Source organism: Bos javanicus, chromosome 13, assembly GCF_032452875.1.
Source record: "Bos javanicus breed banteng chromosome 13, ARS-OSU_banteng_1.0, whole genome shotgun sequence".
NCBI classification, from domain to species: domain Eukaryota; kingdom Metazoa; phylum Chordata; class Mammalia; order Artiodactyla; family Bovidae; genus Bos; species Bos javanicus.
The window spans coordinates 65,851,757-65,876,349 of record NC_083880.1 but is presented as its reverse complement, the minus strand read 5'-3'; the positions used below and the strand labels follow the sequence as shown (position 1 = coordinate 65,876,349).

Below are 24,593 nucleotides of genomic sequence, written 5' to 3'. Positions count from 1 at the left end.
GTCATCCATTATATCACATGGGGTCTTCTGAGGCCCGAGAAGCAGAGGAGGGCCTACCTTGGCCCTTGCCTTGGTGGAATATCATGCCATCCTATGGATGATGACTCTTTTGTGGCTCATCTCCTCCCTTGACTGTGTGCTCCATGAGGCCAGGAATTCACCACTGACAAGTCCAGCACTGCGGCCCTCTGTGGACTGGGTGAGTGGACAGTCAGTGTGGGCAGGGGAGCTGGTGCTTTGCCAGGAGCGGGTGGAAATGCCCCTGAAGAAGTGTTTGCAGAGGACCTGTCGAGGGGCCCTGCTCCTTACCTGGCTGATGGAGGGCACCTGGAGAAAGGGTTTGAGGATGGAGGGGGCACTCACACACCTAGACACCCCTAGATGGGAATGAAGCCGTGCCTCACAAGGAGAGGGCATACCCCAGGAGTGTATTCACCGCTGTGGGGGAGGAGGGACAGAAACAAAGTGGACCTGGGGCCAGCTGTGTGTCAAGGGCGGAGGAGTGAGGTAACAGGATTGGGGGGAGGAGGAAGAGGAGGGAAAGAGAGAAATGAAAAAGGAGTGGGGAAAGGGTTAGGAGGAGGAAACGAAAGGAAGAGGAACAGAGGGAGGTAGAAGGGGCTGCTGAGGGGTAAACACAGCCCTGCCCCCAACAGTCGCAAGGGGCTGCCACCCTGAGGGTGATCGCCAGCCCGCTGGGCAGCCAAAGGACTTCCGATGACTCTGCCCAGCAGGGGCTCGGCGGCGATGGCGAGTAGCAGCGAGGAGAGGGGGCGGGGAAGGTGTGACAGCCCCATGGGAAAATCAACAACACGGCAGCACAGTTCTGGAAGGAAAGAAACGACACCCATCAGAATCGGGGCTCCAGGGTCGTATGGAGTTGCTCTGTCGGGGACGTGTGAGGATCAGGGCAACCAGGTCCAGCTCGGGCTAGCCCCCGCGGGAGCGAAAACCTACTCCCAAAGCATCCGCAGGTCTGACTTCTCAGAACGGGTCGCCTCGATTTTAGCCGGGCAGAGCCTGAGACCGGGTTCAGGGAAGGAGCGAGCGTGCCTGGGGTCACAGCCGGTCAAGGCGTGCAGAGCCGGGCAGGCACCGAGGGCCAGACGCTCCCCACGACTATGAGAGGGAAGCCAAGCCTGGACATCCGGAGCACGCCCTTGGAGGCGCGAGGTCTGGCGTCCATCCCGGCTCTGCCAGTAACCGTGGGCCGGGATCGCCGGTCTTCCCCAGGCTTCAGTTTACGCATCTGTACATTGGGATGATCTGTCTCGCTCTGCCAGGTTCAGGGGGGCGGAGTTCGCGCACGCTCCGCACAGCCGCGAGGGGCGAGGTGCTCGGCGTGTATATGGATGCTGGCTCACGCGATCTGAGGTCCGCCCGGCCTCTGCCTGGGAGTCCCCCGTCTCGCCGCTCGCGCGACCTCTGCGCGGACGAGGGGAGCGGAGGCGCCTCCGCCGGGGGCGTCGCCCAGGCCAGCAGGGGAGGGCACGGCGGCGGAACGGAGGCGGAGGGAGCCGGGGCCTCGGCAGCCTCGGCCGGCCTGACCCTTGAGGGGGTCGCTGTTGCCTCGCAGATCCCTCCCTCGCTCGCCGCCTGTGTCCCTCCTTGCCGCTCCCGCCGCGTCCGCCTTTTGTTCGCGGAGCCGCGCGTCCCCGAGCCGAGGCGGCGGGGCGGGGAGCTGGCGGGGCTGCGCGGGGGGCGGGCCGCGCCGGGCGGAGCCGGGGCCCGGGCCGCAGCCGGACTCGGAGCTCGAGAGAGCGATCGGCGCGCAGGCTGCCGGGGCCCGGGCACGCTCCGGGGGCGCGGCGAGGCCGAGGGGGCGGGCGCCGGGCGGAGCCGGAGCCGGAGCCGGGGTGCCTGGAGGCGATCGGGCCGCTCTCTCCGAGCCCAGAGCAGCGGAGAGACCGTGCGGCGGGTGTCGGGGCCGGAGCGCAGCCCGGGGGCTGAGGTGGGCCGAGAGGAGCCGCGACCCCAGCGGCCGGAGCGGCGCCAGGAGCCTCCCCCGGGACGCGGAGGCCGGGCGGGCCCGGGCCATGCGCGCCGCTCGTTGAGGCCGAGGGAAACCGCGATGGAGGTGCCGGCGGGGGAGCCCCCGGCTCGGGGCTGCGGCCCCCCGCCTGCTCCCGCCCCGGAGAGGAAGAAGAGCCACCGCGCGCCGTCGCCGGCCCGGCCCAAGGACGTGGCCGGCTGGTCGCTAGCCAAGGGCCGCCGCGGCCCAGGCCCGGGCGCCGCGGCCGCTTGCAGCGCCGCGTCCTCGGCGAGGCCCGACAAGAAGGGGCGTGCGGTGGCGCCCGGGGCGCGGGGCGCAGGGACGCGAGTGGCCGGGGTCCGGACCGGGGTCCGCGCCAAGGGCCGTCCGCGCCCGGGGACCGGGCCGCGACCGCCGCCACCGCCGCCCAGCCTCACCGACAGCAGCTCGGAGGTGTCGGACTGCGCGTCGGAGGAGGCGCGCCTGCTGGGCCTGGAGCTGGCGCTGAGCAGCGACGCCGAGTCGGCTGCCGGGGGCCCCGGGGGGGCCCGCACGGGACAGCCGCCCCAGCCGGCGCAGCCGGCGCAGCAGCCTCCGCGGCCCCCCGCCTCCCCCGAGGAGCCGTCGGTGGCCGCGTCGTCGGTGGGCAGCAGCCGCCTGCCCCTCAGTGCCTCGCTCGCCTTCTCCGACCTCACCGAGGAGATGCTGGACTGCGGACCCGGCGGCTTCGTGCGAGAGCTGGAAGAGCTGCGCTCGGAGAACGACTATCTCAAGGTGCGGGGTCGGGGCGGGGGACCCGGTTGGGGAAGGGGAGGCCGCGGGGAGGCGCGGGTGTCCGCCCCACCGGCCCGAGGCACCAGCCGGCCTGCTGTCCCACCGCTCGAGCTGGGCAAGGGGCCTAAAGCCTCAGGGGCTCCGTCGCATCCCGCTTCCCATTGTATCTGGGAAACCTTCTCCTAAGGGAAGAACCTGGAGGAGGAGACTGCCGACGGGCTCTGATTTAGGAAGGGGGTCTTGGGTGCTTTGGAGGATGCTTAGATAAGGTGCCTGGAATGGGGGTGGGTGCTCCGTGAGGGGCTGGACCTCGGATTCCGCGGCTCAGAGCCCCCACCCCCAGGCCGCTGGGACAGGGCCCTCCTTTCTGGGACAGGCACTGATGTGCCCTTTGCCGGGGAGACCTGTGGCCATCTCCGGCTAAGGAGAGGCCTGAACACTAGCCTGAGTCTTCACCCAGGGCTTTCCTGGCTCAGGCCTGTCCCTGCCTGCCTTTCAGGGCGGGTCCGCGTTTGAAAGCATGACATCTGGGAACATCCCCTTGGCTAGAGTCCGACTTCCGCCCAGTCTAACGGTCCTGCAGCTTGGGAGGATGGTGTCCTGGAGAACCCGTTCACAGCTCCCTAAATCCCAGGGTATTGTCTTCTGCCCAGTTTTGGATAGGCCCTGTATACACAGCAGTCCTATCGGTGCCCCCCAGCAGTGCCCATCTCCTTTCCAATGAGAAGAGGGAAGCTGGCATATAGGGAAGCTTTTTCTCTGGGCATGTAGGGGACCTGAGAGCTTCCCAGGAAAGCAGGCTTGACCGTCACCCTTTCGGTGCACATGAGGACCTACTGGATCCAGGCCAAGCTCTGTCTGCCCACTGAGGCAACTTTAGCGTCGGCCCAGCCTTCCTATGCTGGTGGTGGCCTGGGAGGTTGCCGGCTTCCTGGGTTCTCTCCACATGGGCTGGGCACGGTTTGGAAGAGGCTGAAATGTTACCTGCTCTTATCAGTTGATATCCTGGCACAACACCCAGAGCACCCCTGGCCAAGAGCCTCCGAGTTCATGGCACTCTGCTAATTTCTGTCTGCCTGGCAACACTTAGCCTTGCACTGTAGCTCTTCGGGCCAAAAGGGTTTCTCTCTCTTTATAGTCTGTGTGGTCTTGCTTAACTGTGTCTCTCCTTCTCCATCTCCCCCAGGATCTGCTACCCTACATGTGTTTGGTAACTGCTTGTACAATACAAGCACAGGGTCTGTCTGAATCAGAATAACCTACCCCTGTAGCCTCTAACCTTTCCTCAGTCCAGGCCTTAGTTTTCTCATCTGTTAATTGGGAGGGTAAGCCTTCCTGAAGCCCCCATTCAGTGTGGACGATCGGGGGCTCAGTCAGCTCCTGCAGTCTTCACAAGCCAGCTGTGAGGAGGGTATTAGGAGAGAGGAGGGAGATAAGCCAGAGAAGGCCTGGCCCTGCCCAGGTGGTGCCTGACCTGCCCTGAACTTGAACCCTGAGCTCCTCAATCCTGCTTCCTGGCCTCCATCGCTCCCCTGGCAAGGGAAGATGGGCCATAGAACTTGGCTTCATGGTCTCCCTCACCCACCCCCACCAGCTCCTGTTCATCCCAGGAAATTACCCGGCAGAGCTCTGGAGTCCTGCTGAGCCACCCATGACTGTTAGGATGGAAAATAGTTCCAGAAGGCTGGAGATTGAACCTGAGGCCTCACAGGGGCCAGGGCCTGGCTGGGGACCACCCACTGCCTGGGTCAGGGCTCAGCCTCAGTTTCCCTCATTCATTCAGTGTTTCTGGCTTCACTAGCAGGCCTCAGGCCACTGTTATATCTGAAGAGTGTGCCTTCCTGGCTGTGTGATCTAGGGCAAGCCCCCCTCAGTCTCCTTGTTGTAGAAAAAGACATCACACATCTTCCAGCCTTAAGGGTTAAATGAGTTATGTGCGCAAACACCATGAGAGCGCCTGGCATGGAGCGAGCCTCAGAGGAGGGTAATTTCCACCACTGTTATTCTCAAGTGGTACATGACACATTTCTGTGGGCGCTTACCATGTTCTCTGGCAGACTCCGTGGGGAAGGAATAGAGCCTCCCCACCCGAAGCAGTCCTGGCCCCTCATTCATTCATTCGCCAACTATTTACTTAATGCCTGCTGTGTACCAGGCACTAACACAGATCTGAGGATGAAGTGTCTGTTTTCATGGAGCTGTTGGTCCTAGTGGAGGGAGACTGGAATTAGACAGTAGTTACACACTGCATCACACACTACATCACACTAGGGATCGTGATAAGGGTGGGGAGGGACATGAGGTGGGGACTGGGGGGCTTAGGGAGGCCAGGATGAGAGGGAGCCAGCTGAATAAGGAGCTGGAGTGAGACCCTTCCAGGCTAAGGGAAGTAGGAAGAAACTTGTGGAATTCAGGGAACAGTTCAGAGCCTGGATAGAGGGAGGAGGTTGGATAGGAGAGGTGAGCAGGACTGGACTGTGAGGTTAATGCTGTGTCCACGTGAATCAGTCCCTGATCTACTCTCCAGCTGCCAGCCTCACAGAGGCGAGGTGAAAGCCTAGAGACTGTGGATTTGGGGCGTAAATGTAGAGGCTATTACAGGAGTTGAGTTCTTTGTTTGGTTTTGTTTTGGGGGGCACGCCATGCGGCATGCAGGATCTTAGTTCCGGGACCCAGGGATCAAAGCCGCATTCCCTGCAGTGAAAGTGCAGAGCCTTAACCACTGAACCGGCTGGGAAGTCCCAGGAGGAGTTGTTTTGTTCATTCTACAGATGGGTAAACTGCAGCCACAGCAGGGAGGGGGACTTGCTCCAGGTCCCAGAGCCAGTGCTCCAGGCAGCCAGGCTCAGAGTCAGAGTACCTTGTACTCTTGACGTGTTTCCTGCCCCTCTGGGCCACTTTGCTTCTAAGATGCAGGAACCAAGTTACCAGGAGAGACTCCAGGTCCCTAGCATGTCCGCGGCAGGCCTGGTGCTGCCTGGCTTGAGTCCCTCGGAGCCCCGTGGGGCCTTGCTAGAGCTCACCTCCCAGCTGATGGATGGCACTGAGACCTGTCGCCTGGGGAGGGCCTTGCGGATGATGACTGCAGATCTCCTGTGCCCTGAAGCTTGCTCTGGGGCCCCGGGGGTGGGGGGTGGGGAAGGTGGAAACCTGGCAGTTCTCTCCCAGTGAGGAGCTGCTACAGAGAAGGGAGTGAGCTTGCTGTCACTTGAGTTATTCAGAGTTATTGAATGCTGGAGGTATTCGCCTATTAGATAAAGACATGGGGCTTGTGGAAAACAGCTTGTAAACTGAACAAAATGTAGTGTTTGTGATTAGTTGAGGAGGATTTAGGAAGAGGTTTATGTGAAGGCTGTAGTTGAAATTGCCTGACCTCAGGGTCCCTTCCAGCCAAGGAAGTGTGAAGGTTATTAACTTTTTAAAAAATGTAAACAAGACATTGAAGTACAGTGGCTTTACAAGGTTGTGTTAGTTTCTGCTGTACGGCAAAGTGAATCAGCTATATGTATACATATATCCTCTCTTTTTTCCTTCCCATTTAGGTCACCACAGGACACTGAGTAGGGTTCGCTGTGCTATAATAGTAAGGTTCTCATTAGTTATCTATTTTTACACAGTATCAATAGTTTATATATGTCAATTCCAATCTCCCAATTCATCCCATCCCCTCCTTTTCCCCTTGGCATCTATGTTCTCTACCTTGAAGATTATTAACTTTTAAGGGTCCAGGATTCAAAGAAGCAGACAGATTGACTGTTTGACCTTCAAAATCCTGGTGGTCTGAGGTCTTCCATTTCCCCATCACCACTACTTGTTGCCCGTGTACCATCAGGACATGCTGGGAACCACCCTGTGTGGACTGAAGAATCTGAGAGTTGGAACCCAAAGATCTGGCTTTGCGACCTGACTGTCATTTACTGTGTGGCCATGAATGAGTCACATGGCCTCTCTGAGCTCTCTTTTGGTTTCATCTGTATAATGAAGAGATGGAATCTGCCTGGGCAACCTCGGAGGACTGTTTACAGGGATTCAGTTCAGTTCAGTTCAGTCGCTCAGTCCTGTCTGACTCTTTGCGACCCCTTGAATTGCAGCACGCCAGGCCTCCCTGTCCATCACCAACTCCTAGTGTTCACTCAGACTCACGTCCATCGAGTCTGTGATGCCATCCAGCCATCTCAAGTCGTCCCCTTCCCCTCCTGCCCCCAATCCCTCCCAGCATCAGAGTCTTTTCCAATGAGTCAACTCTTCGCATGAGGTGGCCAAAGTACTGGAGTTTCAGCTTTAGCATCATTCCTTCCAAAGAAATCCCAGGGCTGATCTCCTTCAGAATGGACTGGTTGGATCTCCTTGCAGTCCAAGGGACTCTCAAGAGTCTTCTCCAACACCACAGTTCAAAAGCATCAATTCTTCGGCGCTCAGCCTTCTTCACAGTCCAACTCTCACATCCATACATGACCACAGGAAAAACCATAGCCTTGACTAGACGGACCTTTGTTGGCAAAGTAATGTGTCTGTTTTGAATATGCTATCTAGGTTGGACATAACTTTCCTTCCAAGGAGTAAGCGTCTTTTAATTTCATGGCTGCAGTCACCATCTGCAGTGATTTTGGAGCCCCCCAAAATAAAGTCTGACACTGTTTCCACTGTTTCCCCATCTATTTGCCATGAAGTGATGGGACCAGATGCCATGATCTTTGTTTTCTGAATCTTCAGCTTTAAGCCAACTTTTTCACTCTCCACTTTCACTTTCATCAAGAGGCTTTTTAGTTCCTCTTTGCTTTCTGCCATAAGGGTAGTGTCATCTGCATATCTAAGGTTATTGATATTTCTCCCGGCAGTCTTGATTCCAGCTTGTGTTTCTTCCAATCCAGCATTTCTCATGATGTACTCTGCATATCTAAGGTTATTGATATTTCTCCCGGCAGTCTTGATTCCAGCTTGTGTTTCTTCCAATCCAGCATTTCTCATGATGTACTCTGCATATAAGTTAAATACAGCCTTGACGAACTCCTTTTCCTATTTGGAACCAGTCTGTTGTTCCATGTCCAGTTCTAACTGTTGCATCCTGACCTGCATACAGGTTTCTCAAGAGGCAGGTCAGGTGGTCTGGTATTCCCATCTCTTTCAGAATTTCCCACAGTTTATTGTGATCCACACAGTCAAAGGCTTTGGCATAGTCAATAAAGCAGAAATAGATCTTTTTCTGGAACTCTCTTGCTTTTTCCACGATCCAGAGGTGTGAATAGACAAGAAAACATTTTGCAAGCAGTGAAATCCTGCACATTTTAGGGAATTACCATTATTGTTAATCAGTGAGCAGAGAGGATGTCTAGGTCTTCATTCTTTTTTGGGGGGTGTGGCTGTGCCGGGTCTTTGTTGCTGTGCAGGCTTTATCTAGTTGCGAGGAGTAAGGGCTACTCTCTAGCTGTGGTGCGTGGGCTTCTCATTGCGGTGGCTTCTCTTGTTGCAGAGCATAGGCTCTAAGGCACAGGCTCAGTGGTTGTGGCGCATGGCCCTAGTTACTCTGGGGCGTATGGGATTCTCCCGGACCAGGAATCGAACCCGTGTCTTCTGCATTAGCAGGTAGATTCTTTACCACTGAGCCATCAGGGAAGCCCTGAAGTCTTCATTCTTGACAGAGCTGGGAGAAGACAGGAGGGTGGATCCCCTTAGCTTTAAGATGTTAATAAATCAGGAGCTGCTCCAGGGAGAACAGGAAGGTGTGGATCACATTCCATACTGTGTGGACTCCATGAAGCAAGCCCTCCCCACCTCCCTGGAGGTTCTGCATGTGAGAGTTTGTGCGTGCACGCTATCTCTTCAGTCATGTCTGATTCTTTGCGACCCTATGGACTGTAGCCTGCCAGGCTCCTCTGTGCATGGGATTCTCCAGGCAAGAATCCTGGAGTGGGTTGCCATGTCCTTCTCCAGGGGATCGTCCCTATCCAGGGAACGAACCCGAGTCTTTTATGTCTCCTGCATTGGCAAACGGGTTCTTTACCACTAGCACCACCTGGGAAGTTGGAAGGACAGCCAGTTTTAGATGTCAGCCCAGGAGGGGCCAGAGGAAGCATCTAATTCACCTCCAGTTTCCACTAGGTACAGTTGGGTAAATGGAGGCTCCAGCTCACACAGCCAGAATTCCAAACCTGGTTGGTCCAACCGTGGGTCCTGTTCTTTTCACAGTCTGAGGAACGTGAGCTTGTGGTTGCCAACGACGGGTCTAGTGTGGACAGAGGTTGGTGAGAGGAATTCTATTGTGTGCAGTGCCCTAGGCTAAGACTTGCTGGGAGCAAGTAGAGAACAACCTATGCTGGAGCTGAGGGCCTGGAGCCTGCAGGCAGTGTGTGTGTGTGTGTGTGTGGCGGGGGGGTGGCACGTGCCTGCCTCCGTGTACATGGATATGTACCCTGCATCCATGCAGAGTGAGGTTGGGACCAGGGGTCTGAGACTGGAGGAAGTGATGGGGGGTTGGATCCAGCTTTAAGGGTTAGATAATGGTTAGGCTGGAATCCAGAGTGCTGGAATGTTAGAGCCCGCCTGGGGACCCCCAAACCACTGATTACTGGCCTTCTCTGGCTCTTGCGCACAACAGCTATCAGCTATGAGATCATTTCCAGAGTGCCAGGCCCTGAGTTAAGTAAGTCCTTTACTCCTCCCAGCAGTCCTATGTGGAGAGTTCTGACATCAGACCCGTTTGACAGAGGAGGAAGTGGAGAGGTTATGTCACGTGCACCGCTGGTACACTTGGGACCTCATCAGACAACCCCGGGGAGCTCCCTTGCCCAGTCGTTCTTCCACCCTCTCCCATGCAGGAGGCAGCCCGTGCCTCCAAGTTTCACAGAACAGGATTCTCGCCTGATTCTGCCAGTTACAAGCTGTGTGAGATTCTCAATCTTTCTGAGTCTCTGTTTTCCCTTCTGAAGAAGGGGAGATAAGCATATCTGCCCCTTTTCCAAGTGGGGACCCTTTTCCAAGTGACAATGTAGATCTGCGTGCGTGCCAAGTCACTTCAGTCGTGTCCGACTCTTTGCGAACCTGTGGACTGTAGCCCGCCAGACTCCTCTGTCCATGAGATTCTCCAGGTAAGAATACTGGAGTGGTTTGCCATGCCCTCCTCCAGGGGAACTTCCTGACCCAGGAATCAAACCCACGTCTCCCGCGGCTCCTGCATTGCTGGGGGATTCTTTACCGCTGAGCCTCCGAGGAAGCCTGATATACATCTAGCACGCAGTAAATGCCAGTGCCTGTCCTGGTTGTCACCTTTCCCTTACTTGCTGCTTCAGGCATTCATTCATTCATTCATTCAACATATATTTTCCGAGTGCCTCCTGGATTCCAGGCCCTGTGCCAGGTGTCTGGGGCAGTAGCCAGCAAGCTGTGAAGCATTTCTCAGCTCCCGGGAGTTGTAGGGGGAAGGGTTCAATCTGCCTGTCACTGGATGGGGGGAGAGGAGTGGTCATCGGTCAGCAAAGCTCCTGGCCAGTCCCTGTCTTGAGTCGCAGCTGTCTCCGAGGCGGCTGAGAGGTGGCCTGGAAGAAGCAACTCTGAGAACTGGGTCTTTAAGGATTTTCAGCCTGTCATGGGGGCAGGGAGCAGCTCCAGCGAGATGGAGAATGAGATGGAAAATGTGAGATGGCTGCTGCTGAGGCCTTAGGAGGACCACGAAGCTCCCAGGGCTCCCAGTATTCCTGGCAGAGGGGCTTGGCCTGTGTCCCTGGGCACACTTTCTCCTGCACACACAAACTCACGTACCCATATTCACAGCGCATGCGCAGAGATCCACGCCCACTGACACACGTCTCATGTACCCATTCAGGCACAGGCTTGTGCTCTCTGCTTTCCAGAAGCACACTTGCAGGCGTATTAGAGAGGAGACCCACTCAGAGAAGTACACAGACCCACGCAAGATACACCATACGTGTCTCCTCACACCCCCCGTTACCGGACAGACACAACACAGACTCACACCGTCTAGGAGACGGCAGGCTCAGAAACACACCCTCACACACCGCCAGGCACGTTTGGCCACGTCCCAGAGATGGACAGACCCTGGAGACAGTCTCAGACATATCGGAAGTACACGTGCGTATGCGGGCGCAGACTTGGTACACAAACCCACGCAGACTCATTACACACAGGTGCTGGCACCCGCAGAAATCCACAGACCCACTCCTGCCAGGCGGGCACAGACACCACCCATCACCCAGACACCCCCACTGTGTCTGCCACAAAGACAGCAAACAGCAGACCCAGGCTCACTGACCCGGGCTTGCACACACGGGCTCACAGACACACACAGCCAGGAGACACATGTGAACAGGACATGGAGCCATGACATAGAAGCAGGCCATGAGCACAGAGTGTTCAGATGTCAGGTCTGTAGCATTGGCTAGCAGGAGCCAGAGACCCACAAAGGAGGATGCCCAGACATGCTCTCACACACCACACACACACACACACACACACATACACGCTGGCTGTGACATTTCAGCCACACAGAAACACAGGATATCCTGGCCCGTGTCTCCCTGGAGCTTATGTGTACAAACTACTGTTTTCAGCGCCTCCATGAGGCTTCCTTCCACTAGGCTGCTGAGAACAGTGACAGGGGCTTGATTTTCCAACCTCTGGGATCTGGGTGCCCTGGAGCCTGACTGAGGCTGAATGGTTTGTAGGCAGATAAAGGGCTGGGAGGTCACCGAGGTGGAGAAACTGCATCAAAGGCCCTCAGGCCCCGGACACACGACACTTGGGTTGGGGCCCAGTGAGCCAAACGGAGCAATTGTCAGGCCTGCCTGTGGGAGAAATAGTGCCCAGGGGCACCTCCCTCCTAATCTCCTCGGAATTTCCTGCTTGCCCTCATCTCCTGCCTCCTCCCCTTGCCCCTTTGCTGGGGCTGTGGAGGACTGTACCATTCCTGTCCCTAATGAGTGCCTGATTGTGCCTGGGAAAAGGAGACTGGGATAGGGAAGTATGTGGGCACTCAGAGGATGGGCCTGGAAGACTTCCTGGAGGAGGAGGCATTAGAGTTGAGGAGTTAGCCTTGAATGACTGCCTCTGTGTACAGTGGCCGGGACCGTGCCTGGCACATCCTAGCGATTCAATAAATATTTGTTGCACGATTGAATGAAAGGCAGTGATCTGGGTCTGCAGGTGGGCTGCAAGCAGACTATGGGCTTAAAATAGAAGAGCTTGGGGGAGTGGTGGGCGGGGGCAGTGGTGAGGGGGAGACTGGGAAGGGGAGGTGGGCCCGCTCGGAAAGGGCACTGGGCGCTGGGCTGACTGAGGCATTGTGAATGCCTTGCTGGTAGGGGCTGTGTTGGCCTAGAGCAGGGCTAGGCACTGCCTCCTTTCCATGTGTCTTCAGCATGGGGCAGAAGACCCAGGGGCCTCTGCAGGGACGTGGAGAAATTCCACTTTGGGGATCAGGTCTGGGCCAAACCTTGCTTTGTTGCCTCTTCCCTGTACATGAACCCTGTGTTCAAGGCCCCTCTTCAAGCCTCAGTCTTCCTGTCTATAAGATGGGAACTTAGGGGGTCCAGTGATTAATAATCTGCCTTCCAATGCAAGGGATGCAGGTTTGATCCCTGTTTGGGGAACTAAGATCCCACATGGTGCGGGGCAACTGAGCCCATGCACTCTAGAGTCTATGCTCTCTATTAAGAGAAGCTCCTGGATCACAGTGAAGACCCACTATAGCAAAGAAAAAACAAAGGGAACTTAATTCCTTTCTTTCTTTCAGAGCACTTGGGAGGATTAATGGTCAGGTATACAGCACATTCAGCACCATCCTGGGCATAGCAGAAGGGAGGGAGCCCCACATGTGTAGTCTCTGGGGCAGAAAGAGTTCCTCAGGGGAGGAGCTTGGCTAAGTTCTAAGCAGAGGCCTGACCAGCAGCCAAGGTTATAACTAAGATCATTCCCCTGGGTGCCCCACAGGCGTGACCTCATATGCAGTCACATTCTCTTCCTTCTGGTGCCAGAAGGAACTGGGAACTGGGGTGGGGAAAGAGCCCGGAGACTTGGGTGTTCTGGGCCGGGCTGGCCCTGGTAGTCACTGGAGGAGCCCCACAGGTCAGCGGATGGTGCTGGCCTCTCTGAGGAATGGTGGGGAGTTGGAGAAGGTGGGAGCAATAAGCCAGCCTTTCCCTTTTTTGGGGTCCAAGGCGGTAGAGAGCACTGTGGTCTGGAGCCAAGCCCACTTGGGCTTGAAACTTTGTTCTGCCTTTTCTTCTATGAGCTTTGCCTTTACAAGCCTCAGTCTCCTCATCTGTACAATGGATGGGCATGCTGATGGTGCTCGCCCTACAGTGTTGCTGTGAGCATTAAATACGAGAAAGCATGTATGTGAGGATTACCCGGGGCCTATAAGGTCTCAACAGCTCTGCACCCTCATCACTCGTTATCACCAGGCTTGGATCTGACTGCCCGTGAGCCCTGGGTTTTTGTTTTTAATGTTTATTTATTTATTTCATTATGTTGGGTCTTAGTTGCTGCACACGGGATCTGTGTTGCAGCATGTGGAATCTTTAGTTGCAGCCTATGGGATCTAGTTCCCTGACCAGGGATCGAGCCCAGACCTCCTGCATTGGCAGTGCGGAGTCTTCTGCCCTGGACCATGGGGAAATCCCACACCCTGGGTCCTTGACGACAGGGGTTGTGCCTGGCTCTGGGTGTGGTTCTTGGCATGGAGCAGGGGCCTGGGAGGTGTGTGTGCAGCTGAAGTGCATTATGGGTATCCCCAAACACATCTCTCCCTGCAATGCCCACCCTTTTCCCTCCTGCCCCAAGTCAGGCCAGTGCTGCAGGCTCTCATCCAGAGATTCCTTTTTGCTGATGAGGGCTACTTTTGGGGATCCCACATTCTAGAAGTGGGGTGAAGAATCTCCCATTGCCTGTGCCTCAAAGAGAAGCTCAGACTCCAAAGAGTTTGGGGTTCTGTATCCAGGCTGGACCAGCTGTCTTTACCCTGATTTTGCCCCAGATCCACATGAGTTCTTTGGGGTCAGGTGCCTTGACCTCTCCCCTCCACACCCCTCCTGAGCCCTGCCCAAGTGCCTGGGTGGCCTGTGTGGTCCTGCCTTTCTCAGCCTCACCTCACCCCAACTCCACCCAAGCTCTGAGCGCTCTGTGCACCCCAAGCCTGTCTCTGTCTTCTCTGCCGCTGGGCCTTTCTACTGCAGTTCCTCCCACCTCCGTGGGTTTCCTCCTCCACCTTCCTGTGTTCAGCTCCAGGCCAGGCTCCTGACTTAGACACCTAGGCGCTTCCTGTGGGCTCCTTTGGGGCATTTACCTCTAAGTAATTACATTATTAACTAGATAATTACAGGTTTCATCCCCCTTCCCCACGCTCTGCATGAGGATACAGCTCTTACCCTGGTGGGACTTAACCCCTTCCTTTCACAATGGTGTCTGTAAACTGAAGCTCAGAGAGGTTAAGGGGCTTGCCAAAGGTCACACAGTCTGTAAGTGGCAAGAGGCAGAAGGACTAGGGTCCCTGGTGCTCTTTGCTGGATGCTAAGCAAGGGAATGGTGCCCGCAAAGGTTTGGAGGTGTGCGATGCTAGAGTGTGCTGGTGCCTCAGGCCACACCGCCTGGAGCCACTCCCTTGACTCTCCAACCTCGCCTTCCCTCCCTGTACACCTTTGAGGCTGTGCTCTCTCTGCTCAGATATTTGGCTGCAGCCCAGAGGCTGTTTGGGGGATGATTTTGAATTTTTTAAAAATTATATTTATTTGTATTTATTTTGGCTGTCCGGGTCTTCATTTCGGCACACAGGATCTTCAATCTTCGTTGCAGCCTGTGGGATCTAGTTCCTGGACCGAGGATCGAACCCAGGCCCCCTGCATTGGGAGTGCGGAGTCTTAGCTACTGGACCACCAGAGAAGCCTCTGGGGGACGTTTTAAATACATCCAGATCCAAATACTACTTTCCTTCCTGTCAACAGAGAAAGGACAGGAGGGGCACTGCTGGGTGTCCCCGCTCTGAGCGCCCCCCAACCCAGAGGCATCAGGGGCTGCAGAGGTCTCGATGCTTTGGCTAGTGAGGCCTGGAATGGGACAGCGACAAGTCAGGCCTGGCCTTGGAGGTCAGCGGTGTCCAGGCATCTCCTCCCTCCTCATCCCCTGCTGCCCATGCACACCTATGCCGACACACACACAGCTCCCCACCAGAGAGTGTCTGTGGTCTCATGCATAGAGCATTGCCACATCTGAGAGGCTCACTCCTGATTGACTTTGGAGCCTTCTTCCTGACTCTCTGCTTATCTGTAAAATGGGCATCTATAGAATAGCACTTGCCTCAAAGTAATTGTTACTGAGGTAATGGACATTCAGAGCTCAGCCCGGTGCTGGCACAGGGTAAACCCTTGTATATATCAGCTATTATTACTGTCACTACTGTCCCATCAGAGACACTGTCTAGTCTAGTTTACAAGAGCTCAAACTGGACTCGAAACCTGGCCATGCCGTTTAACGTGTGACCTCAGTCCCTCACCAGTCAGTGCGGATGGCTGGGGATACAGCGAGATACGTGTGCCACCTGGCACAGTTGGTGCGCTCGGGCAGCCCTGTGCCTGTGGGCGTTTATTGCTCTTGGAAAGGCAAGTCCAGGACTCTGTCTTCTGCCACTGAGACCAGGCAGCCTCCATGCCAGTGGGAGGGGACATTGTGTGGCATGGCCATGCCTGGCTGGGGTCCAGGCCCTCCTTCTCCAGGACCTTTGACCCTGACTCCACTAAAGCTAGAACCCAGCCTCCACACAAGGAGGCTAAGCTGGGAAACAGGAGTGCAGAGTCCCTCCCGGCTTGACTCCGGACAGTCTGGGGGACAGCGGGGTGTCCCAAGCCCCCTCTAGACCACAGAGCCCCTGCCTGTGAAGGGATGAACTCTCTGGGCCCCCCCGCCCCTGCTACTGCTCCTGCAGTTCCTGGCTTTCGAGCTGGAAAGGAAGTGGAGCCGCACAGCCTCTGCCCTCCTTGGGGTCCAAGTGCGATGATCTCATCTGGAGCCTTGTCAGCCCCTGGAGGACGGGCAGAAGGGACAGCAGATGGCTGCCCTGGCCTCTTGGGGAGGCTGGCATGCTGCCCTTGTGGCCACTGCTGGCCCACCCTGCAGGTCAGCCCTTCCAGGCGGGGGCGAGTGGCCCGGCCAGAGCCAGGGTGGCAGATGGGCAAACAGCCTGGGCTTTGGCCTGAGGGAGGGACCGTGGTGGCCAGGGTGGTGTGGAGAAGGCCGGCCAGGCGGAGGCTCCCAGGCCTCTGTGGAGTGGTTGCCATCCTGCAGATCGAAGCTTCTGGATCCTTCAGCTCAGCTGTCATTCTTGCTGGGTCTGTTGCCCATTGGTGGGTCAGGTTCCTAGAACCTGGGAAGGAAGTGATAAATTTGGGGAAGGTTTGAAATTGAGCGAGGCTTCCCTGTGACTCAGATGGTAAAGAATCCACCTGTAATGAAGGAGGCCCGGGTTCGAATCCTGAATTGGGAAGATCCCCTGGAGAAAATAAGGGCAACCCACTCCAGTATTCTAGCCTGGAGAATTCCATGGACAAAGCAGCCTGGTGGGCTACAGTCCATAGGGTCCCAGAGAGTCAGACACGACTGAGCAACTCACACTTTCACTTTTCTTTGAAACTGAGCAGGGGTGTAGTCGGGCTGGGACATGTGTTACGCTCCATGGAAGAAAAACAGGGTTGAGATGGACACGATGGGCCTAGAGGGATCTGGAGGGCTTCTCTGAGGAGGTGGCCTTTAAGTGGACTCTTCAAGCAGGACGGGAAGCCGGTAGTGGGAGATGCAGGGGAGGGGAATCCAGGCAGAGGCTTAGAGGTGAGACAGGTGAGGTATCTTCTGGCCTCTGGGAAAAGACCTGAGTGGCCTATAGAAGAGGAGTTGGGGTTGGCAGGATCAGGCTTCTCTTTTGCTCTCAGGCCCGGTGATTTACATACAGTAAAATGAACTTTGGCAAGTGTATGGAGCTCTGTAACCACCACCATAATCATTCCATTCCCCAGTGGGTCAGATGGTTAAGAATCCACTTGGGCAGGAGACGCGGGTTCAGTCCCTGATTCAGAAGAGCCCCTGGAGAAGGAAATGGCAACCCACTCTAGTATTCTTGCCTGGGGGAAATCCCATGGATGAGGAGCCTGACGGGCCACAGTTCACAAAGAGTCAGACACTACTAAAGCGGCTGAGCTGCACCAGCTCTTGCCCCCGCCCAACATTCCCCCGTACCACTTGGTGGCCAGCGCCTCCCTCCTCCAGCCCCTGGCAACCACTGATCTGTTTCCTGTCCCTATAATCTTGCCTATTCCAGAATATCATGGAAATGGCTTCATACAGTCTATAGCCAACTGAGTCTGACTTCCTCCACTTAGCATAATGCCTTTGGGCTTCACCCGTGTGGTTGTGGGTATCAGCAGTTCCTTCCCCTTTATTGCTGAGTAGTTATTATATGGATGTACCACCGTTTAGCTCTTCACCAGTTGAGGGACCTTTGGGCTGTTTCCAGAGTTTGATGATTGTTGAAAGATTTCACATAGGAGAATTAACGGTTAAAAAAAATCACTCCATGTACTAAGTGGAGAACAGATTAGTGGGGAGTAGACCAGCCATCCTGGGGACCGAATCCAGTGATTTGGCGATGAAGCTGGCTCACTGCGTGTGTGCTCAGTCGTGTCCGACTCCTTACGACCCCACCTGACTCCTCTGTCCTTGGAATTTTCCAGGCAAGAATACTGGAATGGGTTGCCATTTACTACTCCAGGGGAGCTTCCCAACCCAAGGATCAGACCTCCATCTCCTGCATCCCCTGTATTGACAGGTGGATTCTTTACCCACCTAGGAAGCCCGTAGGTATTCGATAATTCTTCATATAAAATGGCTGTGCCCTGCGGTAGCCAGGGAGGCTTCTTGGTGGAGGTGGCATTTGAGGTGGAGGGGTGAGAAGGTGGGAGACAGATGCCAAGAGGAAGGAGGCCCAGGCAGTGCAGAGTCCCCATGGGAGCTGGGTGGGCTGGGACCCCAGCTTCCTGCTCCTGCCCCAGCCTTGGTATCCCAGGGTTTCTAGAATGTGGTCTGCAGGGCCCAGATCAGGATTCCCTGGGGATGCTGGGTGAGCAGGCACCCGCCAGGGCCCACCCCAGCCCCATGTGGGCTGATGCTCTGGGGTAGGAGTTAGCCAGGGGACCTCAGCTCTGGAACAATCTCTTCCTTGTTGGCTGATAAGAGGCTACCCCCTCATGCGTTCAGGAACCTCCTGTCCCCCTAGCTCCTCCTGTCCCCTCTGGGCCAGCTGGGAGCTGTTGCTGGGGGCTCTCCCACCTTTTGCTACTTGCTGTGTTTCTTTAAGGGGCTTTGTGTTCGTCCCTTGCACCTCCAACGCCATGGGCTGGGAGACCTCACCAGCTGCTTTCCCAGTCCAGTTCCATCAGACGCATGTATCTGGAGCCCCTCCGAATGTTCCAGTAGCCCCAAATATAACCCCTCCCTTCTGTCCTCATTGTGCAGAGATTAATCATCTTACATTCCAGTAGGTTTCCTGCTGAAAGTATTTTTCCTGGAACATCTTGTATTTTTTTTGGCCATGCCACACAGTTTGCAGGATCCTAGTTCCCTGACCAGGTATCAAACCCCCACCCCCCACAGTGAGAGCCCCAAGTCCTAACCACTGGACTGCCAGGGAATCCCCTTTTCTGGAATATTTTAAATGTGGCTTGAAATCAGAGCTCTTCTCCAGCTTTATGCCCTGATGGTGGAGAGAGAGGGTCTGGGGTCGCTATCCAGACCCTACAGATGAGGCAGCTCCAGAGGAAACACAGATTCCGTTTTATTTTGTGCCGTGTCTCCCTTTAGTCTCTCTGCTGAGAGTAATTTTCAGAATAGTGTTTCTAAATGTTTAAAACAAAATGTAAAGGAAAGCAAGCATATGGAAATATAATTATCAAAGTATATATTTAAATGATGACATAGTAATAGGTGTGCTTATTAACTCATAAGATCTGGAAATAGGTCTACTAACACTGTAATTTCAAAGTACTGATGAGTGTAAAGGATATTTTGACATTTCTGCAACAACTGTTATATGCTATGAAAATCTATGTGGTTTCTTTTGGTGCCAAAGCCGTAAGTACTGCTGATACAACTGTGGTTTGTCCAGAATAGAAGGAAATGTTAATTTTTAGCTAGTGTTAGTGAAAAATAAAGGCGTGATTTTTTTTCCCCCTTACCACTGAAGTTCATGGGCTCCCTGCATTCTGGTGCAGATGAGAGAGCCTGAGTCCTGCTTGGAGGTGTCTCTGGGTGACCTTGGGCACAGCCCACATCCCTGTGCTCCTCTGCGGTTCTTTGCCCCTAGAACGAGATGGTAATTCCTGTGCTGCCTGGCCGTGGGGCTTCTGTGAGGACCCACGAGATGAGTCACGTGGAATGTCTCTGTAAACTGTGACGCCCCGTGCTGCCATGCAATGCCATGCTATTATTAGCGGTCGTGTGAGCTCATGTTTGGCCCTCCAGCCCAGCGTGGACCGAGAGACTCTTCCTGGCCAATTCCCCCAGGGTTCCTGGGAATCAGTCCGTTTGGGGGAACTGGCCTGCCCCTGAGAGGCTGCTTCCTGCAGGCTGACCTCATGGGTCATTAGGGAGTGTGGTGGGGATAGACTGAAATGTACTTGTGGGCACGGTGTGGGTGGGGGAGCAGACCCTGCCCATCCTCCTGGGTGGCATGGGGGTCTGAGGCCAGTGCTGGAGCAGCCTAGGCTCTCCCTCTTTTAAAAAAATTAGTTAATTAATATGGCTGCATCAGATCTTAGTTGGGGCACATGGGCTTCGTTGCTACACAGCATATGGATCTTAGTTCCACGACTAGGGATTGAACCCATGTCCCCTGCATTGCAAGGAAGATTCTTAATCCTTCTGGGAAACTTCTGAGCCTCAGTTTCCTCATCTGCAAAGTGGGAACATTTTCCCCTACCTACCTCACAGGGCTGGTAAGGGGATCAGACTGTTGTGCATGTACTCCGCTTGGACTGGGCCTAGTAATCAGTGAGCTGTTTTTTATTTGATGGCATGTCTAGACATGGGGGGCTAAGGATTCTAGGGCAGAGGGAGGGCTGTGAGCGCTGTGAGGAGGAGACCTGGGGAGAGGCGGGGCTGGATTCCAGGGTAAGAAGCATGAACCTAACACAGAAACCAGCAAGAATCAGGAAGGAAATAGAAAGCTACCTGCTTTTTCTTTTTTTCAAGTTTTTCCCAATAAACAGGTGTTACCTCTATGAAAGTGAAAGTGTTAGTCACTCAGTCGTGTCCAACTCTTTGTGACCGCGCAAACTGTCTGTGGAATTCTCCAGGCAAGAATACTGGAGTGGGTTGGGTTGCTATTCCCTTCTCCAGGGGATCTTCCCGACCCAGGGATCAAACTCGGGTCTCCTGCATTGTAGGCAGATTCTTTACGATCTGAACTACCAAGGAAGCCCATTACCTCTATAATCAGAGCAAAATAATTTTTTTTTTTTTTGCTGCTCCGCACACTTTGCGGAATCTCAGTTCCCTGACCAGGGATTGAACCTGGGTCACAGCAGCGGAAGTGCTGAATCCTAACTACTGTACCACCAGGGAATTCCCAAACTAAATATTCTCTGTAAATGGAAAGTCTGACTACTGAGGCTGCAGCGTGGATGTCCAATCTAGTCTTCAGACCTCCCCCCTCTACTCCCCGTCCTCAGGTTAAACAATCAGGTTAAGCTTCAGGGGGAGGAGAGGTTACCTCGAAGGAGCGGCCAGAGCAGATGAGTTTGGAGGCCTAGCAGACTGGGCCCAATCTGGGCACTTTTCCTCAGCTTCTTTTTTTTTTTTTTTAATTCGTTTTTTAATTTTTTACTTGTTTCTTAGCCCTGCATGTCGGATGTTAGTTCCCTGACCAGGGATCAAACCTGTGCCCCCTGCAGTGGAAGCAAGGAGTCTTAACCACTGGACTTCCAGGGAAGTCCTTCCTCAGCTTCTTTAGTCTGGCCTTTCTGACAGGGGTTGAGAATCAGGGGCCCCCAGGCTCCGAGGTGGGCACCTTTGGGCAGTGTGGCTGTTTTCTGTCTGCCGTGGGGGATGAGGTTTGGGTTTCCCCACCGATACGGGGTGGGGGGTGATCTGTGACAACCTTACTGAGTAGGCACAGGGCTGGCAGAGTCCAGTGGAGTTTGGCCCCTCTCTCCCCACTTCCGTGCTTTTGGGGTGAGGGGCTCAACTGGGTCACTGAGAGGTCTTTGAAGAGAAGGCTGAGCCCCCCACTCCTCTGGCAATTCCCTACCAGCTCCCTCCATTGGATCAGACGGCCCCTGGATGCAGGAGTCCTGGGAGGTGGAGAGGCTTGGTGAGGTCTAAGAACCTCGGAGGAAAGCTGAGTTCTGCTCTTTGCCCGCTCCTCGTGTCCCAGAAGCCTCTTTCCCAGCCCCCACCTCAGACCCCGAAAGCTTAACCCGGCCTATGTCCCGCCTTCACCAGCTTCTGCTGCCCACATCCCAGCAGACCCAGCCATGCGGCCCACAAGCCAGCCTTTGTGGACTCAGCCTCTCCTGTGGACCGTGCCAGGAGGGGCTGACTGCATTCTGCCCAGCTGGGACAAACCCCCAAGGGCCCTGGGCCCCCCTTGGCTGCCACGGAGAGATGGAGCTGGCACGAATGCAACATCCTGCATTTTCAGAAATGGACTGTGGTGAAGGGTGGGCCGGGAGAGGCAGCTGCTCTTGTGAGAAAGATCATTCATTCATTCATTCATTCACTTCTTCAATAGATGCTTACTGAGACCCTGCTCTGTGCCAGGCCCTGGGCTGGGGAAGCTTGTGTGCTGAGACACAGGACTCTTGCCCATTTAGGGAAAAAGACTGTAAGGAAACACCCTGCCTTAGAGTCACTCGGGGCCCCCCATTTCCAGGGTTTCTGATTCAGTTGGTCTTGGTGAGGGTGTAAGAATTCCACAGTTCCCCGATGTAGCCTACACTGCTGGTCCAGGGACCACACTTTGAGAAGCACTTGATTCAGGACCAGGTGGAAGAATTTTGAGTGATTTGTATCCGCTATATTTTCTAAACTATTTCTATGGTCATCATTTACTTTCATCAGTAGAAAAATCAGTTATTTAAAAGGTTATTTTTTAAATGGTCCTGCAAAATTGACTTCAGTGCAGTGGATGTGGTCCTGTGATGAGGGGTGTCACCTCTTATGATCTAAATGTCACACATCTTTTTTAAAAAATTTCACTTATCTTTAATATTTATTTATTTGCTGAATGGCCTTTTCATTGCAGCACGTGGGATCTTCGTCGAGTCATGTGGGATGTTTCGTCGTGGTGCATGGACTCTCTCGTTGTGGCACACGGGCTCCAGAGTGTGCAGGCTCAGTAGTTATGGCACATGGGCTTAGTTGCTCCTCAGAGATCCTAGTTCCCCGACCAGGGGTTGAACCCACATCCTCTGCATTGCAAGGAGGATTCTTAACCCACTGGACCACCAGGGAAATCCCTAAATGCCATACGTCTTTTAATGTAGCCGAGCATCATTAGTTGTGCATGCCCTGCACTTCCCTTTGGCTCCTCCTGAGCTTGGGATCCACTCAGACCCCCACATCCTCCTCATAAACATGTTCTATAAATGGTATGGTGAGGATTTGAACACAGGCCCATCTGGAGGCTGGTTTAGCTTGGATTTAGCCAACTGGCCCACACTTCCTGAGTGCCGTTTCCGTTATGCTTCCTTAATCTTGCCAGCTGAAGTGCGTGTGGACCCCTCACTTCCTCATTTCTTTAACTGATGTGATCATTGACTGGCCCACTTCCTCCTCCACAGATTAGTTATCTATTTTATATATAGCAGTTCAGTTTCTCTTTTTAGTGAACAGTCTTATTTAATGCGTTCAGTCATACGAAAGGTAGATCCTTTTATTTGTGATTCAGCTTTCACATCTGCTATTAGACATAGTGATCATTGGTTTCTTCTCCCGGGTCTCCCCACTGCTACACTTTGTCTAGTGATTGCTGCAGGTTGGTGTGTCTCCTTATGGTTGTTTGCCTAACCAGACCTGCCACCATGCACTCAGGATGTTGGGCCCTATGCTGGGTGTGGGGGATTCAGCAGGGAGTGAGATAGACATGGAGAAGCTCCCTGCCCCTGCCCCTGGCACTCATAATGTCTCTGGGAGATAAACTATTAAATGAAGTATTACTGATGGGTTCATGTGGACAAAGGGGAAGTGAAGGACATCTGGGAACTGATGACAGAGGTGGTCAGGAGCTGCCTTGAGGAAGTGAGGTCACCCTCCTCAACCCAACCCCCTCCACTTAAAACCCAAGCTCAGATTCTTTTATTTTTTATTTTTTTGGTTCTGCTGGGTCTTCGTTGTTATGCACAGACTTTCCTCTCCAGTTGCAGTGCATGGGCTTCTCGTGGGCTTCTCCTGTTACAGCACAGGGTGTTCGGTAGTTGTGACCCATGGGCTTAGTTGCCCCACGACACGTGGAATCTTCCCAGACCAGGGATCAAACCTCTGTCCTTTGCATTGGCAAGCAGGTTCTTAACCACTGGACCGCCAGGGAAGTCCCAGACTCAGATTTTTTATTCAGCCCTTCAAAGCCCTGGATGGCTGACCGTCGTCAGTCTCCCCAGCCTCACCTTACCCCTGTAGCTTCCCTGGCCACTTTGCTGTATCCTGATACGCTGAGCTCTTTCCTGCCTCGGGGCCTTTGCACACACTCCCCCCACCCCTCTGTCTCATGGGTGTTCCTTCTGCCTCAGCTCAAATGTCCCTTTAGGGGTGGCCTCCCCAGCCATGTCCTCTAACATAGCACGTTCCCCCATCAGTCTATCATCTTACCCACGTGTTTTGTTTTTGGTTTTTTATCTTCATAACTCTTAACAGTATCTGAGGGGTTTTTTAATCTGTCCATTTACAGTGTGTCTAGCCAGTGAGACTTGGGGCTCCACACAGATGATACAGAAAGGGCCACGTTCGTCTTGGTTGCCATGTTCCTTCCCCACTCCCCTGCTTGCACAGGGCCTGATGTGCAGTTGGTGCCCATAAATGTTTGTTGAATGAGCCCTTTTCTGCTTCCCCAGTGTATTAGTTTCCTCTTGCTGCTATAAGAAATTACCAGAACTTTAGTGGTTTGCAGCAATCTCGGATTATCATTTTACAATTCTGAAGATCAGAAGTCTAAAAACCAAGGTGTTGGCAGGACTCCATCCCTGTAAAGGCTCTGGCGAGAGTCCATTCCCTTTTCCTGCTTCTAGAGGCTGCCTGCCTCCGCTGGCCCTCGGCCCTTTCTCCACCTTCAGCGTACATCACCCCAGCCTCTGCCACATCACCTACTCCTGCTCTGATCACTTTGCCTCCCTCTTTTTCTTTCTTTTACTTTTTATGTAGTTATTTGGCTGCTCCCGATCTTAGTTGAGGCACGTGGGTTCTTCAGTCGTCATTGCAGCATGCAGGATCTTTTTTTTTGGTTGTGGGACTCGAACTCTTAGTTGAGGCATGTGGGATCTAACTCCTTGACCAGGGATCAGACCTGGCCCCCCTGCATTGCGAGCGTGGAGTCTTAGCCACTGGACTACCAGGGAAGTCCCTTACCTCCCTCTTGTATGGATGTTTATGATTACATTGGGTCCACCCAGAAAATCCACGATAATCTCCCAATCTCAAGATCCTTATTTTAATTATATCTGTACAGTCCCTTTGCCATGTAAGGTGACATATTCAGATTTTGGGAATTAGGATGTGGGCACTTGAGGGGTTGCATTGTGCAGCCTACCACTCTCAGACCCCCCTCCCCCGAGGGGTGCCTAGGACAGTGTTGGGTATGGCTTGT

The 24,593-nt window shown here is 54.4% G+C and overlaps 1 protein-coding gene and 1 non-coding gene across 2 annotated transcripts in view; one reads left to right on the top strand and one right to left on the bottom strand.

Moving 5' to 3' along the window:
* Nucleotides 1-1,720: 1,720 nt before the first annotated feature.
* Nucleotides 1,721-24,593, top strand: part of MTCL2 (microtubule crosslinking factor 2) — a 75,780-nt gene continuing 52,907 nt past the window's right edge. The window contains exon 1 of the mRNA XM_061437489.1: nucleotides 1,721-2,746. Within this exon, the coding sequence (XP_061293473.1) occupies nucleotides 2,072-2,746 (675 nt within the window). The 5' untranslated portion in view covers nucleotides 1,721-2,071. The remainder of the gene's footprint in view (nucleotides 2,747-24,593) is intronic.
* TRNAG-UCC (transfer RNA glycine (anticodon UCC)) lies at nucleotides 20,288-20,359 on the bottom strand. Its single transcript has one exon. It is a non-coding gene; the product is annotated as a tRNA-Gly (tRNA).